Consider the following 19,979-nt stretch of genomic DNA (forward strand, 5'->3'; position numbering starts at 1 on the left):
GAAGCTTTGCAGATGGCTCTTTGGAGGGGTTGATGATTTCGTGTAAGACTCTGGCATTCAGGCTGCCAATGGTTTCTGTCTTTGGATGAGTCATGAGCTGTAAAGTCACTTCTTTAAGTGTAAGAAAACTCTATCCCGTCCTTTCCGCCTTCCTCTGCCTTTCCTCCCGTGAAAAGGGCGTGGGGAAGAGGAGACTGAACGAGGTCATTGGTGGCTTCATTTTGTCCTTTTAGATGTGTATCAAACCCCAGCACAGCTGCATCACACTGCGTTACAAGGTGGGTAAAGGAACTTTTGTCATCACCTGCACACGGAACCCACAGGAGCCTTCCTTCAGCTTTTTACTGCATTTTATCATTAGCACCAATAACAGCCTCTGCAGGGAGTAATTAGTAACACCCAGAGGGGAAAGGAATCCTGCCAGAGGACATCATTATGTCTGGAAAACTAAAGATGCTGTGTAGTAAGGTCGTGAATAAATTGTTTGAGTGCAGGGTGGAGGACAAGGCCGGTGCAAGTACAAAGTTTCCCCCCGCTGCTGATCCGCTGATGAAGAGCGCAGTAATTTCCACGGAACACCATTAAGGAAATTAGTTTGTTCTGACAGTTTGTGTTGCTGGATACCATATGTTTACCTTGAGGGAATGTTTGTGGAGAACTACTTTGGGTTAATTGTAAATGTCACAATTAAATAAGTAAATATACAGAAGTGTATCTGTGATCTGCATCAGTGCACAGACACCGTGTCCCAGCACACCCGTGTCCCACGTGCTGTTTGCACACAGAAATATTCATCTGTTGGTGCTAAATCCATACTGAGCAGCTTATCTGGACACGCAGGCCTCAGGTCCAAACAGCAGCAGCGTTTTGTGTTCCTGATCTGTGGATCAGCACACACAGGAGCCTCTGCACCCTTCTTGGCACTCAGTGCTCTGGGCACCCGGCGTGGAGCATCCCTGGGCTGCTGCCAGGGGCTGCACCTCTGGTCCTCCTGCACAGCCTGGAGAGGAGAGGGCGAGGGAGGGGAGCAGATGCTCTTAGAAATCTCTGATTAGCTGGACTCCCACCGCAGATCACCAAAGGTCCTGATATTTTGCCTTTCCGTGCTGTCAGTCGCCCCCAGTAACCTGTGGGAGCTGAGGAATTTCAGCACCTCGGCAGATTAAACCTCAAGAGCAAAGCTGTCACCCGGGTCTTTGTCATGCAAACTTGAGGCCAGGTTCAATACCATCCTGTTCCTCTTCTGCATTGCAGAAGCCTTGAAAAATTGATTTTCTGTTTTGCCACTGAGTTCAGTGGAACCCGACTTCAGCACTCCAAGGGAATTTTATTCCTGTAGACTGTGGCTATTTCTGAGATCCTTCATTTCACATCCTTAAATAGCAAACTTTGTGACAGACCGGGTGTGGGTGCAAACTTTGCTGGGTGTTGTTGACCATTGCTGGGTTATTAGCTCCCTTTATGGTCTGGGATGCCCTTTTTTCTTCCCTTTTCAAAATGCATTTCACAGACTTGAAGTCCTGATCCAAAACGCACAGGAATAAATACGAATTTGTGTATTGATCACCAGAAAAGGATTTTTAAGGGAGTTGATCACTGCTTATAGCAGCAATGCATTTTTAAAAGAAACAAGTAATGTAACCTGTTAGGGTAACATTAATCCAGGGAAAACACTTTCTGAAGCAGGCAGAGCTTGTTAACCCAGCCAACACCTAAGGCAGCACTGTGTTTTTAAGCTCTACTAATATTGAACAATAATAATTTTGGAGGAGGAAAATCTTCCCCTCTCCCTGAACAGAAACAAGACATATTATTGACTGCCATCCAGAAAGATGGATGCTGTGGCCCTCAGAGTCTATTAATATTTGATGCTGATGGATGTGAGCTGGCAGCCTGAGTTATTAATGGAGTTTGGTTCCTTGGACCTCACCCTCAATCCATGGGGGAAAATTAACCATGATAAGAACTGGATGTCCAAAGCTCTCAGAGTGCTGGGAAGGGCTGTCAGATCCAGCAAAAAAGGGTGTTTCTGAAGTACTTGCAGGCATGGAAAATCATAGGTGGGGCTGCTTAGGTCACTGCCACCATTCATTCCGATTTAAAGGGGACTTTTAGGGTCCCAGGAATTGTGGATTCCCTCCTCTATCTTTTCCATGTCGGAGTGCTCCCATCAGGTTTGGATTTGAGACAGGAAGAATCTCAGTGGTGTTAATCTCTGAGCAGGGTGAGGTGTGGGACATCCATCCTTGGTGGCTCAGGTCTGGATTTGAGAGAGGAAGAGGCTCAGTGGTGTTAATCTCTGAGCAGGGTGAGGTGTGGGACATCCATCCAGCTCAGGTCTGGATTTCAGAGAGGAAGAGGCTCAGTGGTGTTAAACTCTGAGCAGGGTGAGGTGTGGGACATCCATCCTTGGTGCTCTCAGGTCTGGATTTCAGAGAGGAAGAGGCTCAGTGGTGTTAAACTCTGAGCAGGGTGAGGTGTGGGACATCCATCCCTGGTGGCTCTGGGGTGGCCTCTCCCAGGCTGGGGGCTCTGTGATGCAGAGCAGAGAGCAGCAATGTGCTGCTCCACACGGAGCAGACCTTTCCCACAGCTGACCCCACATTCCCTGAAGAGAGTTTTTCCATTGTTTAAGTCAAAATTGACCCCTGAAATTAGAAATAACCCAGTGGATAGATTCGGGGGTGTATTTGGATAACCTGGGCCCTTCTAAGTGAAAATACTGAAAATGAAGCCCCTTTGAAAGGTTGTGAGATCCATATGGGTCATTCTGATTTGGAACGTAGAGATGGAAAATACCAAGTTATTTATAGCCCAATTTCTTAATATAGCTTTAACATTTGCAGGGATATATGTTTGATTGAATTAGCTACTCCCTCCTAGCATGGAGAGCACATCCAGGCATTGCACTATCCTCGTTAACCTCCTGATCTTAATAGGGAAAAAAAAAGAATAATCAACATAAGGAGCACAGCTGTTGATTAATTTTACTAAATAGGGTAGAAATGTAAAGTACCATATTGCAAGAGTGAAGATTCAATACACACAATCTGAAATCAGTTTATTAGAATATATAACTCATTAACAGCTGGATGCATACAACTGCAGCATTATCCACTCAGGCAGGTGGTGAGAGGGAGGTGGAATTTACATATCTTTGACAGTACCTGAATGCATTTCATTTCAGAGGTCATTCTCCCAAATCAAGTTCAAAATGTTAATAACAAGGTGTGCATTTATAATTAATAAAATCTTAGAGCCAGTGCTATAGTTCAAGTGCATTTTCCTCTTATGTAATTAAGAAGTTAAGTGTATTTGGCAGTTGTCACTCAGAGAGCTCTGAAGGTCTCACTTGTCAAACCTGGGGATAGAAATCTCATTAAACCAGGTGGGGTTTTTTCAGTTAAGCTTTGTTTGCAAAGTACGTGAGTGGATGGTGGGCAGCCAGAATGCCCAGCTCTGTCACTCCATAAAGCCAAGTACATTAAGGTAAATGCCAAAACTCCAAGGTTTGGGATAAACAGCCTGATGTCCAGCTTGTGAGAATCACAGAATCACAGAACCTTGAAGGCTGGAAAAGGCCTCAACCACCACCAAATCCAGCCGTCAGCCAGCACCACTGCTGTGTTCACCACAAAGTGACACATCCACGTTTTTTAAAGATTTCAAGAATGGTGATTCCACCACTTCCCTGGGCAGCCTGTTCCAATGGTGGACAGCTCTGTCTGTGAAAAAGTTTTCCCTAATATCCAATCTAAACCTCCCCTGGTGCCACTTGAGGCCATTTCCTCACCTTTTTGTCCTGCCACTTGTTCCCTGAGAGAGGAGGCTGACACTCACCTCACTACAACCCTTTTTCAGGGAGTTATATCCATTTTCTTTGGGATGATCCCAAGTGATTACAGAAAACCAGGGAATCCACTCCAGTTGTGCCTGGCCCCAAACACAAGCTGTTCTGTGGTCACAGAACATCAGCTGATGAGGAACTGGAAATCCTCCTGCTGCCTCCAGCCCTGGCCCAAGTGGTGGTTTTGGTGTTTCAGAGGCGTCAGGATGTGGGGATGTGGTTTTGAGGTGATTGATGGTTGGGCTGGATGATCTTGAAGGTCTCTCCTAACCCTGATGATTCTGTGGTTCTGCGGTTGGTTAATGTGATTCCCAAAGGGGTATTTTAACTCCACATCACTCTGCTCCCCTTTCCTTTTCAAAGGAGTTTTCTTTTCCTTCTGGATCACTAGTTCAAATCCAGATAAGGTCAGTTGTCATAGAAATTATTAGCAGTACCAGCAGTTCTGTGTAGTACACGGAATGAGTTGGGAGTTTCATTCACACAGGATAAGGGTTCCTAAGTGGCACTAATTGGCTGTCTAATTGTCACACGCAGGAGAAAGGAGAGGATTGATTAGGCGTGGAGGCTGAATGCCCCTCTGCCAGCCCGGGCTCCTGGAGCTCATTCCATGGGCATGCTGGCAGGGTAATGAGGGGCAGCCTGCTCTGGATTTGCTGCCTGTCAAGGCAGCATCTTTTCCTGCCAGCCCTTATCGGGGGCACTTGTTTTACTCCACCAAGGTCAAAGATAGCATCTTTTACAAACGGTGCCTTCACTCAGAAATCAGAGACTTGCGGGATTTACTTGTGAGCAGGGTATTTTTAACCATTTCCTTCCCCCTGAAACAAAGTTTTTGGTCTAAAATAGGATGAGTCACATTGATGTGAGGCAGAACTGCTCCAGCAAAGCAGATGGGGGTTTATGGTGCTCAGAAATCTGTTCATATTTCCTTGTGCTGTCTGGGTGTCTGCTGTGTGATGTACAGGCTCCTGGAGGAACTTGTCACAGCACAGGGAAGCTGACATGGTGCACATTGCTCTCCTGATAAATGGAGCCTCCTATCCAACAGTGAAGCCTCTCACCTGCAAAAATACATTTTGACCAACATCTTTTGCCCCGAGCTACAGGGTCACACTGTGCAGTGGAGTTACTTTTTAACTTGTAGTAGGTTCACTTTCCCTGGCATAGAACTAAATTATTTAAGTTTGACTCACTGAAGTAGTAAATTTAGGAGCTAATTTGCGATGTGGAAGTCAGGATTACACACAGAGGAAAAGAAAGCAAAAATACCTTGTATACATTAATGTGTAGACCCAGCTATGGGACTCAGTAAGTTTAGTAAGGCTTAAACCTCAATTAGTGAGGTTAAACCACAATTGCTTTAAACCTTATTGTGCTCACATTTTAATTCCCTTGTTGTGCCAGATGAACAGGATTAGTAAGAACTGTGCCTTTCCTTTCAGCCACACAAGCTGATCAGTGCATACAGCACACCAGAATTTACAGTATTTTATATTTCTGTAAAATATAAATATTTATTCTCCTTTCCCTCCCTTTGCCCACACCTAGAGCAGAAATAGGAATGAGACCATGTTTGTGTGTTCTGCTGTGTGCCTCCTGTCTCTGCCATCCACATCACTCCTGTTCTGCCTTCTTCCTAAAGTCACAATCTCATGCAAATTAATTGAAAACAAATGCAGGTACCAGCTACGCATCAGAGAGGTCTGATGCACCTGCCATGTCGTTTTCCTCTCTGCCAATCTGTGGAAGACGAGCAGGCACGAGATCCTTTAGGTTTTTAACAACCCTATTCTTAGAATATATTTTCCAAGAACCGCAGAGCAATCTCTGCACGGTTTCAGACTGTATATTTTGTGATTAGTGCTTCATAAGTGATGTTTTGCTTAATGATCTAACATCTGCTCTAGGAGGTTTGTTTTTGTAACTTCCCCACCTCCTGCTGAATGACTGCCAGAAACTTGTCCCTTTCCTCCAAGTCAATCAAAGCACTAATTGCATCATAATCATGGGAAGCCAGCGGTGACTGCTCGAGTGCTGAAGACTCAGCAATCAACACTCTGCTCGGAGAGAGAGAAAGCTTCCCCGTGCCGGGAGTTTCCTGCGTGCCGGGTTTCTTTAGCTGACTCGGACTTTTCTGGGTTGCAGGGCGATGACTGCACCATCCCCTGCGCGGCAGGAACCTACGGCACCAATTGCTCCTCGCTTTGTAACTGCAAGAACGACGGCGCTTGTTCCCCTGTGGACGGGCTGTGCTACTGCAAAGAAGGTAAACAAAATTCACATTTCACAGGTGCCTGCCATCGGTGCCTGTCCCCTTTGAAAGTGGCACGGCTGAGCAGGCAGGAACTCCACTATTTTCTTGTCCCAGTTCAGTGTCCTAGCTCAGCAAGGTTCCCAGTGCATTCACAGGGGCCACACTTCTCTGCCCTGCTGCTGAAATGCATCACAGAACTAAATGTGAGGGCAGAGGCACTGCTCCACTCCAGGGGAAATGCAGAACAATCCCCTGGCTGCTGGGTTTTTGTCCCCTTGCTGCCCTCTTTGTCCCAGATTCCAAAGCCACTGGGCCCAGGAGTGAAGGCAGATTCCTGCCTGTGTCCTGCAGCCCTGGCACTGGGCTGTGCTGGTCTTGGTCATCCCCAGCAGCCCTGACCTGAGTGCTGCCTGCCCATCTGTACCTTGGGCTGTGCCATTCCTGCTGCCCTGGGCTCCTGGCTCATCCCAGCTGCCAGCCCTGCCTCTGTGGGCTGGGTCCTGGCCCTGCCCTTGCTGCCATCCTCAGCTGCTCATCCTCCTGTCCCCTGCCGTGGTGACAGCCCGGCCTTGGGCAGGTGTCCTGTGTCTCCTGAGCACAGGTTCAGGATGTGATTCTCATTTATTTGGGGAAATAAGAAGTCTTGCCTGCTCCAGGGTGAGTGACATCTTGTCTTCCCACACGTGTGTCCATAATTCTCTCCTGGACGTGGTGGTGAGCACATCCCATGGATCCACCTGAGAATTCCTCCTCTGCTCCATGGCACAGTGGCTCTTCTGTTCCCCCAAAATCCCAATATGAGCTATGCCTCTATGACATACATAAGCCCTAAAACAGAAGTGAGGCAAATAACAATAAAATCTGGCATTTCAAACATGAATTAATGGATCACTGTAGAACCCCATTTAATGAGGGTGTATAAACCATGAGTTACTGCTCAACTCCATGACACAGAGCTGCAGTGTAATGAAAGTCATTGTACTCTTGGTAGTTAAGATTTGAGCCTTAATGGCTAGAAATGATGGCCTTGGTCTTTTTTTAGGTGTAATAGCTGCTTTATATTAAATAGCATTCTCAAAAAAAAAAAAAAAAAAAAGGTAAAAAAGGTAAGAAACAGGCAGCATCACACGAGAAGTTCTTGCAGTCCTGTAGGTCAGAAGGTCTCTGACAGACAGGGACTGTCCCAGCAGTTCCCAGGAAGGCATCACACACCTAAATGTGGTTACAGCCAGGCCTGTGCCACCTCCACCTGTGTGTAGAGATGCTGGAGATGGAGCTGGGAGGTGACAGTGAAAGGGTCAGTCTTTGTCCCCAAGTTAGCCTTGATTTACACCAAGAAACTAGTCCTAGAAACAAAGAGCTGCAGCTTGCCAGCTGCCTGTCTTGCTGTTCTCATGCCAACATCCCAATGCTGTTTCTCTCCCCTTTCCTTAGGGTGGCAAGGAGTGGATTGCTCCATTCCCTGCTCCAGTGGAAGCTGGGGTCTGAACTGTAACCAGACGTGTTCCTGCAGCAATGGAGCGTCCTGCAGGCCAGCTGATGGCTTCTGCCTCTGCTCCCCGGGATGGCAGGGGGACTTCTGTGACCAGCCCTGTCCTGTGAGTGCAAAGAGCAATGGGGGGTGGTCTCACAGCTCCTTGACTCCACAGTCCCCACAGCGCTGCTGAACAGAGAGCAGGGCAGGATGTCCATTTGTCTGTGATGTCTGAAGGAAATGAAGTGTAAATAACAGATTGGGGGTCTGGCAGTCAACTGGATGTATTATACTTTGCATTGTATTTTATCAGAGCTATTGCTGTGTTATCTGCATTTCCTTGGACGTCATTTTTTAAAGTGATTCCTCATTTAGTTCTGTATAGAAACATCAGGCCCCGAGTTTCTGTCTTCTCTGTATGTTAATTTAAAAAATGCGACTCAGCACCGAGAGCGACGTGATAGATGACTTTGCACATTCCAGAACAAAAAGCTGATCACTGAGAGGCTTTTTTTTTTATTGATATTTTTGAAGGATGGAACATATGGCCTTAATTGCAGTGAGCGTTGTGACTGTAACCATGCTGATGGGTGTGATCCTGTCACCGGCTACTGCTGCTGCCTTGCAGGCTGGACAGGTAAAACAGCAATTCCCTTTGTAAACCTTGGGGCTTTGCTTGATTTGGGGGGCTTTGTTGGTTTGTTTTGCTTTGCTATTGCATCAGTTATAGCCTTGGACTTGTGACTGCAAACTTCTAAATAATAGATTGAGACGAGATCAGCTGAACTTGCCCGTATTTAAATCACTCGTGATGATGACAATAATTGGCATTCATTAAATTTGTATTCAGATGAGTTGAAGATGGCTCCAAACCAGATGTTAGCCTTCTGTAAAAGCATCCTCAGGAGGGATGCAGATCATCCATAATCCTGCAGAGTTTTTCTCCTTGAACTGCCCTTTCCACAGGGGTGTAGTTGTGGGACGGTGAATCCTGGGCCCATCATCCCTGGGATGCAGACAGAGCATTTCTGATGAGTCATTACAGCTGCTCCACCATACAAAACTCAGGTTCTTCCCGTTTTCCAATGGTCCTTGTCACAGGGTAGTGGAAAGAGCAGATTAATGCTGCTGGTTTGACAGAGCTCTTGTGATTACACAGCAACAGAGAGGAATATTCAGTGAAGTTGAAGAGTCCAGACTGGAGTTCTCAGTACAATTAGACCTGCACTTGACTCCACACTGATGTTCTCTTTGACAGCAGTAGGGGGCAAGTTATTGACCCAACCATTTCACACTTTGCTGCCTAAAATGCTGGTTAATCTCTCTCTGCTCTCTGTTGAGGCCCTGAGCGGAAATAAAGTTTTATTCCATATACTGCAGAACCACCAGTGGCACTGACAGTCAAAATGTATTTATATTAACAGCAAGTAATTTGGAAAATTTAATTGTTTTTCAAACAGTACGAGTTAGAAGGAGGCATGGAGCAAGGCAGGCTGATGAGGCAGCAAACATTTGGGATGCTGTCACCTTTCCCATTGATTTATGCCTTCTGTTTCTGATGGAGAGGACATCCCACAGCAGCCCAGCTCCCAGGAGCATGAGGCAAAAGCAGTGAAATGATGCCTAAAACATACAATGGGAATAATCTTTAAAGAATTAAATAAAATGTAAAAATAATAAGTTCTACATCTCGTGTACGACAAAGTGACTTTTCGAAGATCCTGGACATGTATCCCTGAAAAGAACATTTTTCCCTCAAGAAAATCCATTTTATAGGTTCACTTGCATCCCCTCCTTCTTTCTCTTGCCTTCCTCACTGGCTGGGCTGCGTTTATCTTTCTCTGAGCCTCCTTGCCATCAATATATCCATCTATCAGGATTTAAAACTCTACTGATCATTATTGATGATCAGCAGAGAAGCAGCTGGTGGGTTTTCTTGTGGTCACCGTGAGCTTCTTCAAGGGAAAAAATGGCCTTTAAAAGTACAGTGACTTGAAGAGAGATATTTATATACACCTACTCTAAAAGTTTATTACACATCTCCTGGATGTTCCAGAGGAAACTGCAGGGAGTGACCTTTGCAGGGAATGCAGACTGAAGGTGTGCCTTTTTCTCAAAGGCATTGGCAGCAAATACTTTGTGCTTACTCCCATGCACATCTGTAAATGGACATCAAATGCAGATACTAATTAATTGAAGGTAAGAATAACTTCTGATGTCCTTCTTTTAATTTGCATATTGGACAAGACAAGTGCATATTAACTTGGAGGGGATTTGCTGCAGCCTAAGCACTTTATCCATCAGTGTGCTCCTGCAGTTCTGGAAGTCTTCTCTTCAGGATAAACATTTCAGGGAGGAAAATATTATATCCATATTTGAGACCACGTTTGAGTTGAAATGCTGACAGGGCCCTCTAAGGTGGAAATGTTGACAGACAGAACCAACACGTGTTTTGTCAATTCTGTTCCAATGTTTTTTCCACTTGGCTTGGCACCAGACACAAGGATAAATTCTGCTCATACCAGGTTGAAAGTATGTAATTTAAGAAACTCTTCAGCTAGATAATTATGTTTTCATCTTAAGGAGTATGGCATCAGTGAAAGATTAATCTTATCTGCAGTTGTTGTAAACTGGGCCATGATGTGTATTGCCGTGCATTTTGTTAATATGAGGTGATAAATAATTCAGGCTGAAATTTTTGCTTTCTGGTTTTGGTACTAATTAGGCATGGCCTGAAAAAGATCAGAAAAGTTCAGGATCATGGAACTTCTGAAGGTTCTCCTGCCCACTCACACCAAACAGAGAATTCACGTGGCTTTCTGATCCTAATAGCCACAAAACTTCATCTGAAACAGCATATTCTGTATGTTCATCCCAGACGTGGGGCTCCCTCTTGATGTCTGTGTTTTATGTAAAGATCAAGGGGAAGATTGAACCCATTTTCTTTAAAGCGGTTTCAAGATGTTACTGATAGAAACCTTCAGGGACTGATAGATGGTAAGAGCATGGAGGAGAACTGACAAAAGAAGGGGAAAGTCATGTCCAGAGTAGCATGGGAAGGTAAAAGCACTCTGCCATCCTTTTATTATGTCATGACTGCCACCCAAGACTATTACTCAGGACAATGACCTGCTGTGGATACCAGCTGGGGGAAGGTAATTTTCAGGAGCTGAGTGTCCCTGGCAGATGGGAAGATGATGAAGAGATCCCCACATCTCTACCAGGAGATCACAAAGCTGTGCAAACCAGCTGGATGCATAAATAAGCACAGAGGCAACAACTGCTCTGAGCTGTGCACATCCCCTTCCTGTCAGGCTCTGTGGGGAATTGCACGTAGAATATTCACAGAATGCACATGTGCAGCCAAAGGCAGGAGCTGGACCAGCTCTGGACGTGGTTGTCCTGTGTATGATGTGTCCTAAAACAGGCAAGGAAATGACTTGTCCCCAGCTTTTGCTTTTGTGCAATTGTCAATTGTGTTTTCAAGCTGGTTGAGAAAAACCATCCATACACCAAATGGTAAGTTCATGCAGCTTTTCTTTTCAAACACGTGTTGTCAGGCCTCCCAGCAGGAGCTGATATTACTTAGATGATACGTGTCTGATGGGGAAAGTGAAGTATTTGGTCCTCAAAGTTTTTCCTCACCAGTACCTGGTGATACTGCTCCAAACCACCCAGCCAAGTGCTGGGGCACGTGGTGTCACCAGTGGCTTTGGAGCTGCCGTGGCAAAATGCTCCCAGGGGGTTAAAAACAAAGTGAAACTTGTTGAGATGTTGGCCAAAATCAGATCTGTGACCTGCTGATGCCATGCAGAGCTGCATTTCCTTCCCCAGGAAGGAAATGTGGGATGCAGTGACACTGGGGGCTCAGCCTTGCACTGGAGGGAGTTCTCCAGGTTGGACATACCCTGGAAATCCAAAACAAGAGGTGCTCACATCTAGTGCTGTGTAAAAAGGAAAACTCTTGCTCTCAAAAGATCAAATCTTGATTGCTCAGGCTGTTTTTTAAGGATTAATAAGGATCTCTTTCCTCACCTTTGCTGTGCATTTTAGGTGCAGACACTTCTGTCTGTGCACAGGTCCCTTAGAGCTCCAACACACCAGGCACTTGTGGAAGAGGTGTTACTTTATGTACACTCAGGTTGAAATGAAAACGCTCAGTGCTAATTACATTTGGTTAATTAGGGATCCTGCACACGCTGAATCCACAGAGGGCATGGAAACACAGAAATGCTGTGTGGTAGAGCAGCTCCTGGAGGTCCTTTGCAAGCAAACAGGTCCTGGAGAAGCAGGATGAGTCTCCTGTGCTGGATGCTCAAGTGACAATGAGAAGGTTATAAATTTCAGTTCGATTTCTCTGTATAACCTGCAATGGACAGGAAAGAACCAGCTGCCCTGGAGCCTTGCTGGGTGAGCAGGATGCCCGTGCTCCTGTGCCAGGGGTGATGCTGTGCCTCTGGAGATGACAGCTCCAGCCAAGCCCTGTGGGGATGCAGGATGCACTTCAAACCCCCTCAGCTTGGTCCCACCTCAGGCAGCTGCTGGCAGCAGGTTTTGTACCAGAAATGGCTTCCTCACCCATTCCAGCTGGTTAAAACCACGTAGCCTTTAGCTGCTTCCCTCAGGAATCCTTCAGTAATTAAATTAGAGCTGCTGGTCTGTCCTCTAATTTCTGGAGGTGCTTGACCAGAATCAGGTGAGACTCCCTGGGAAAACAGACCCAAATATTGCCCCTCCTGCCCCCAAGACCTGAGTCCATCCATTTTCCCACTCCCAGAGTGATCAGAGCAGGAAAGCCACAGCCTGGTGCTCCTCATGCCGAGCTCTGCTCCTCCCTGAGATGAGCCCATGTGCTCTGGGTTAATTGTGCCAGGGTGTGTTTTGTTACCCTTTCAGCTCCTACACTGGGATTAAGTGGGAAGTGATCTGCAGGGGGATATATTCCACTCCTCTAAATGCTAAGGTCAGTTAAAATCCTGTTTATCTGAATTCCTTTAATCTGAAATGCTGTCTTATCTGCATCTTGTTCTGCCTTTTTTTTTTCTTGTGTGGTGCTCTGGTTTTGCAGAGCTGCTGTGGCGATGGTATCTCAGTTCCCCACTGAGCTGGGCTACCCAGAGGCTTCTCTCAGTATCCAAAGTTTATTCACTAGATTTGAACATCCCAAAGACGTGTTGGGAAAATTCGCCTGGTGCTATAGATATGAGATGGAGAACATAAAAGTGTACATCCCATAGTTAATCATAAAAGAAGCCCATATAGATTTTCCTTAATTAACCAGGATGGCAAACACAGGTATGCAAATGATGCATGCTGCTGAGGAACATCTTGTTATTACCTTGGTGCTTTACACCTTCAGGCTTCATTCCTGGCTCAGAAGAGCAGCCTCCCTCTTTGCTGTAACGCAGGAAATCAAAATGCACATTTCACTGTCCTTTACAACCTCGATAACTTTCACACGTTTCCAGCAACACAAAGCCTGGTTTCTCCCCTGGTGTGCAGAGCTCCAGCACAGGGGCTGTGGGGTCTGGAGCTGCAGGATTTCCACATCTGGGAGGGATGGGGTCAGGAGGTGCTGCTGGGCACAGACCAGGGCGGCTCCAAGGGACCAGGCTGCAGGGCTGGGAACATTTGTAGGCTGGCAGTGACATCTGCACTGTCACTCAAACACAGAAACATGTTTCTTGCCTCCTGTGGACGCATTAATTCAGGAAAACTGATAAGGCTGTTACTCAAGGGGAAAGCCTTTTTGAATTTTAAAGCAACAGTGACCACTTTGATGGGGAGCTCTAAGGTATTTTTAACTTCACTTTCTCTGAGTTCTTTGCAAGGAGGTGAAAAATCCTTGCAGGAAAAAACCCACCCTTCCAAAAAATGCATTTTGTTTGTACCAATATGACTTTTCTTCCATTGCAGCTGTATCCAATGTATAATCTCAGGGCCAGATCCTGTCCTCAGCTGCACTGGGTTGAAGCCTAAATAATTCTCTGGTCATTAGTAGATCAACCTCACCCCTGTGATGATAAAACTGGGAGCTGGTTTTCCAGCCTATTTCCATGCCTATTTAAAACCAGGAAAAAAAAAAAATCTAGGACTAGTTTCATGCACCTGCAGCTTTTTAGCTAAAGATTCAGAGTGTTTTAGAATTCACAATGTCATGGGTTGACTTTTTTTTTTTTCCCATCAGATTGTTTCATGCCATTGGTTTGTAAGACAGAGCCTAAAATACCAGAATAGTGCAATAGTAAGTTCCTATTAAACATGCATTTTCTAGATGTCTTATCCCATTATCTACACCAGATTTTGCATTTATCACTTCTGGCAGTCTTATCCCAGATTTTTAAATTAATAATTTATTTCTGTGATTATTCTGTATCCTTACATTAGCTTTAAACGGACAGGAGAACCAGAAATTTCTAGAGTCAGTCTAAAATGGTGCATTTTAGCCTCTCCCCTGGCCTCTGCCTTTCCAGTGTGAAAATCCTTTCCACATGAAAGGTGTGCCTACTCTCTGGATTCAACAAGTGCCCTTTAGTCTATGAATGTAAGATAAGCTTATTAGAAATTAGCTTTAATTTTTCATTGACTTAATTTCAAGTGAGTTGATAAGATTTTAATGTCAGGCTGCGCTTAAAAATTCTCTCTTTGACAGGAACCTTTAAGCATGGTTCCTGCTGATACAGGGCAAATTTTCAAAAATATGAATTATGAAGTTATATCAAAGATTTCATTGATGTCCTGACATTAATTATGTCTGTGTCTTCCCTTGGCAGCTACCTGGGGGGCTCCTGATTTTCATCTGACTGAGGTTTACTTGTGCTTGTCCTGTGCCAGATTTTGTATATATTTCACCTTTTGTGAAATCAGTTGGATTATTGCCACTCCTTCAGTGGGAGTTGGATCAGACCCTCAGACTATAATTAGCAGCTGCAGTAAGGCTCCTGCTAAACTTCAACATGTATGCAAATCATTGCAGTAATAACCTTATAAACACAGGAGATACACCAGCCCTTTTATCTCTGTATTTATTTGGGGGTTTAATTTTGCTTAATAAAGGATAGCTTTTAAATTTCTGAGAGAAGATGGAGCTTGGATGGCATCCTGGGTGATGCTAATTTAATGGGCTCTAAAAAACACGAGACTTGATGCTCAAGGTACCCAACCCTTTTCCATTTTAATATGGAGACTTTCTAAATATAAGCCTGGCTGTGTGTACAATAGTCACCTATAAATAAATGTGGGCGAGAAGCAGGGGAAAAATTATTTGTGCACATTTCAGCAGACTAAATCCTGCCTGTTGGCATGCTGGGTGTGAAAGGAGGAGAGGGAAGAGTGCTCAGCCTGCAAGCTAAAATGAGCTCTGTGTGTGTACTTGTGTAGTGGAGAGACTCTTTACAAGAGCAGGTAGTGACGGGTCAGGGGGGAATGGCTTCACACTGCCAGGGAGTAGGGTGAGATTGGATATTAGAAAAAGTAGAAATGTTTTTTATGCTGCCTTTACTAGGAGGGTGAGGCCCTGGCACAGAGAAGCTGTGGCTGCCCCTGGAGCTCTGGAAGTGTCCAAGGTTGGACAGGGCTTGGAGCAACCTGGGATGGTGGAAGGTGTCCCTCCCCATGGAATGGGATTGGGATGACTTTTAATGTCTCTCCCAGCCCAAACCATTCCATGGTTCTGTCATACATCATGTTATTCGTGAGAGTTGGCAGTGAGAAATGTTGTAAACACCTTCCTTCCCCTCCCACACCAAGGAGAAAGGGTGGGATTTCAACATCACAGACCACAAAAGGCTTTGGTTGTGCCCCAGCTGTTCTTCACTCATGGTTTAGCTCAGGAGTTTGAACATTTCCAGCGGGAAAACAATCCAGGTTTTCTCAGTTACCAGTTCCTCCTCTTTGCCTGCTGATGGTCTGCTTGGATCTTTCCCAGCTTTCTCTTCCCTGCTGGCCTGAAACTGTTCCCAGCATTTGAGAAATAGGAAAGCTCTGAAGATGAAGCAGGGCTGTGTAGGGCTTGACTCCTTTTAGCCCCATTTCCTGCAGGTCTGCCCTGCCTGCTCAGGGCAGCTCTTCCCCTGCAAGAATTCACCCTGGAGAATACCCTGGAGCAAAGGGAGCCACATCCTCCTCAATTTTAGCAAACATTTTGACTTAGCTAATATCTTGTGAGGTAGGTCCCTTGCCTCAAAAGCTTTTATTGCATAAATTCCCCGGGTTGGGTGATTCATACCTGGAGATTTCTCTAGATAATTGAAAATAGGGGTAGGATTAGAGCTCCACAGAGGTGCATTAGGCTCTAAGTGTATTACTTGTAGAAAAACACTTACATTAATGGGTGCATAAATCGCCCCTGCACAGATGAGAGAGGGGACAATTTCGAATTTTTCACTGGCTGCAGGGAAGAGCTTATTCTTCATTATTTAGGACCAGATCATGGAGCTTTCATTTAGACTGATGGGCTGTTACACTCAGGAGCTGCCCCTCTGAATCCACTGGTGAACGATGCTCAGCAAGGGAGGAAGGGCTCCATGGCACCAATTTGGGAAAAAAAATAATCAGTGAAAAAAAGGATTTGAGACCACCAGAGAAGTTCATAGATAATGTGAGTGTGGCTGTTCTCTCTGCTGAGTAGTTTCACTATATAAAAACAAAAATAGCTTATTTGCAGACTAGATGAGCAGCCATCAATTCTTAATGTTTCCATTTAATTTTATGAGAGATCCCTTTATGTTTTCTTCTATCTGCTGCCCTCCCCACACTGATTTTTCTCATTCTTCAGCATTCTTAAATGCTGAGCTGTCAGGAATTGTGCTGTGGTGCTTCTCACTGGCTCCGAGTCAAATACTTCAGGGTTTGCCTCAGATAAGAATAAAGATGCAAAAAGTGATAGAAAAGCATCAAGAATTCTTTCTGAACTCTTGTTGGTGCTCTGTGATAGCCCCTCTGAGCAGCTGGTCCACAGCTTGGACAGTTCTTTCCTGTGTTCTTAGTGAATTGTCTTTTACCTTTTAGAAGCAGCAGAGGAGGCTCTGCTCAGGAGAGCACATGGACCTAATCTCAAATAGAATTTAAATAGGATTTATAGGGCCAACAGAAGTGGAACAGCCATAAGAGTATCGAGGAAAGACAAGAGAATAAGGTTAAAGAAAACATGGATGTGTGATTCTAGAAATCATTATCAGAAATAAATGTACAAGTGGGGAGGCCAAGGCAGGATTTGGGGTGACCTGGGTGGCCTCTGGCTGTGGCCCTGGGCTGGGTGGGGGGACAGAGAGCAGAGCCCACCAGGGACAGAGTCACATCCTGAGACATCCCATCCTGTTCCCACCACCTTCAGCTCCCCTCAGCCCCTGCCCACAGCCAGCCCAGCCCTCAGCCTCAGCCGGAGGGTGTTTGCTGTGTTCTGGGCTCCTGTCAGCAGGGACAAACCACCACGGAGGATTCCTCCTGCCACAGGCACCAGCCACCACGTTCCACATCAAAGCCAAACGTGACTCACCAAAGCTCCGGCCTCCACGGCACTGCCTGCATAAATCCAGTGCCTATTTTTGCATAAAAAGCACTTCTTTCCAAAGCTATTCAAATGCCAGAAATAAGAGATTATTATGACTTCATGTCATGTTGAAAGACAGGTGGAGGAGAGCACAATGTTTGTGTTGGATTCAAATGTCTGCTGAAATCATTCCTGTCATTCCTAATTGATGTTGCATCTGTCTTTAGATTGGGACTATTGAAGGAAAGAAAAAAAAAAAAAAAAAAAAAAGCTGAAGATCTTATTCAGAGAAATAATTACAGTTATACACTGGTAGATATAAAATTAAAGTACATGGGGGGAAGGGAACTACATCCTATAATTTAGCAAATTCCTACATCCCTGAAAAATAATTAGATGCTGGGCAGTGTGCAGGCAGTGCTGCAGAGGCTACTGTCAGGGGAACAGCAGTGGTCAAAACCAGGCCACTGCTTCTCATTTATTCCATCCATTTTTGCTCTTTTATTGTGTTTGGAGTATTAGTTTCCAACTATCCAGAGACACAGCAGAGAAACAATGGCAGCTTTATTAAGAGCCAGAGACGTAATCCCCAAGCACAAGTGCAATTGCAGGAGCTGGAGAAGGAAAAAAGGGAATTTTGCTTGTGTCTGGCTTTCAGGAATTTATCCTCCAAAGTCCTTCAGCCTGATGTAGTTATGGGCAGCACTAGATCTGCATTACTTTGACAAACTTTCTTGAAGCCACTGAAGATTATTAATGGAAGCAGCCTGTGAAGGAGCTCTTCAATAGATGGCTCACATCCCACTTGTATAGCCTGGGGAGTTTTTTTCCCCTCTTCTTTTTCTTGCTCCTCTTCCTGATGCTTGTGTGGATGTTGGATTAATCCATCACAGCTTGATTTGTAAATTTGAATACAAGGACTGACTTCATCTGATCAAACTTGAAGCTGCTCCATGTAAGACAGACACAGGTTTCTATCAACAGGGCAGGGCTGGATGGGATATTGGGCAGGAATTGTTCCCTGTGAGGTTGTGAGGCCCTGGCACAGTTGTCCAGAGAAGCTGTGGCTGCCCCTGGATCCCTGGAAGTGTCCAAGGCCAGGCTGGATGAGGCTTGGGGCAGCCTGGGATAGTGGGAGGTGTCCCTGCCCATGGCAGGGGCAGGAATGGATGAGCTTTAAGGTCCCTCCAACCCAAACCCTTCTGGGATTCTGGGATTCTCTCCCTCCTCTCCCTCTCTCCCTGCTGCTTTCCTTTATCAGCATTATCTGCAGCTCCACGTTGGAAGATCCCTGTCCAGCCAAATGGCTTCACCCTTGGGAAGTCTGGGGGTTATTCCCAGATATTCCCCATGACCCAGAGAGCGGCTGGCAGGAGATTGTCCTGGAGGGGCAGGAGTTTGGAGCAGCTCTCCTGTGTGGCTGTGAGTGCTCTGATGGGCTGAGTTCAGTCCAGTTTGTGTTTGCCACTGGAATTCAGGGCTGGTTTTGCTCTCCACCCTGTGTGCAAAGGAGGTTGGGGTGGGGAGAAGGAGCGAAGCCTCTCCTGAGACTATCTCAGCTAAATGCCATGTACAGAGCAATCCAAAGGGAATCCCACTGGAGAGCAGCCAGCGTTTACAGAAATCCAATACCCCAAATCCCTGCTGGGCCATGGGGAGTTTGTGGCTGCTGTTTCACAGACTGAATTAAAGCCACAGTGGGCTCAGCTCTTACCTGGGCTCTGCCTTACTGCAAAACTGCAGATCTTTTGCTCATGTCCAGCGGATAACTACAATTTTATAGAAGTTATGTGGATTTCATTTACAATTCACCCCCAGAACATTGTTTAAAAAGGTCTTGGAAGTGTAATTTTATACCAGTGTCTGCAATTGTGAACCACAGCCTCGGGCTGGCAGATAATTCCCTGGTATCCAGGCAGTAGAGTTTATGTATAGAACTGCTTCCTGCAGCTTCCAGGACTTCTGATAGTTGTCTTTCTAATTTCTACACCATGCATGTGAAACCAGGACTTTGTTCATAAATTAGAAATCTGTGGTTATAACACGAGGTAATACAGAGGTGTGTCAACTTCAGCAGTTTTTGTAGTTCTGGAAATTGAAAACTAATTGCTTATCAGAAATGTTCATCAGCAAGTTCCTAAATAAATATTAAAGTTTTACATTACAGAATCTTGCTGCTTCACTGACTCTGACTGTAAAGTAGCTGGGAGGGATGGACTCCCCCTTTACACACTGTCAGGTTAGGGAATTGTAAAATTAAGGTGCTTTTTCCAGCACAATTCCATAAGTCTTGCATGTCCAGAGATGCAATTTTAACTTCTCATTTATATTTGCAATTCAATGCGTGGAGGAGCCTTCAAAAATGAAGTCTTCCATGAGAATTAACTTGGAGTAATAAAAAGCAATAAAACCTGATTGCGGCACCATCTCGGTTGTCTTCTGGAAATGCTCAGATAAATAAGGGCTGTAATGGGTGCCAGTGGCTTCTGGAAAGTTTCCTTTTCCCCCCTCTCCATCTTGCTACAACAATCAGCTCCACAATGAGTCATTGCCTTCGTTAGGAGAGGGAAGACATCCCTCATCACTCATTACCAAAGGAAGGACTTTGCTGCTGCAAGGAACAGCCCTGGCATTTTAATTCAGGTGCCTTCCCCAGGAAAAGAGGCAGTGTCATTCTTCCCCAAACTTTGGCAAAAGAGACAAGGAATAATGCTGTTTAATTGTCCCCGTTTATAAATAGCCCATCCACGATGACAGGGTTGTAATTTTAATGCTGCAGTCAGGAGGGAAAAAGCACTTTTTTTTTTTTTTTTTTTTCTGTGTTTGCATCTGAATTTCAGTTCGGGGAGCTCACACTGAGACTCAAGGCTATAAATGATCATATATATGTATTTATAAGCAGACAACATTT

General features: G+C 45.3%; 1 protein-coding gene across 1 annotated transcript in view; it reads left to right on the forward strand.

The window, feature by feature from the left end:
* MEGF11 (multiple EGF like domains 11) overlaps positions 1-19,979 on the forward strand; it is a 196,104-nt gene that overhangs the window by 137,290 nt on the left and 38,835 nt on the right. Inside the window, exons 11-13 of the mRNA XM_066328204.1 lie at positions 5,996-6,116; positions 7,539-7,702; positions 8,113-8,215. Coding sequence (XP_066184301.1) covers positions 5,996-6,116; positions 7,539-7,702; positions 8,113-8,215 — 388 coding nt within the window. The remainder of the gene's footprint in view (positions 1-5,995; positions 6,117-7,538; positions 7,703-8,112; positions 8,216-19,979) is intronic.

This window comes from Sylvia atricapilla, chromosome 13 (assembly GCF_009819655.1).
Source record: "Sylvia atricapilla isolate bSylAtr1 chromosome 13, bSylAtr1.pri, whole genome shotgun sequence".
NCBI classification, from domain to species: domain Eukaryota; kingdom Metazoa; phylum Chordata; class Aves; order Passeriformes; family Sylviidae; genus Sylvia; species Sylvia atricapilla.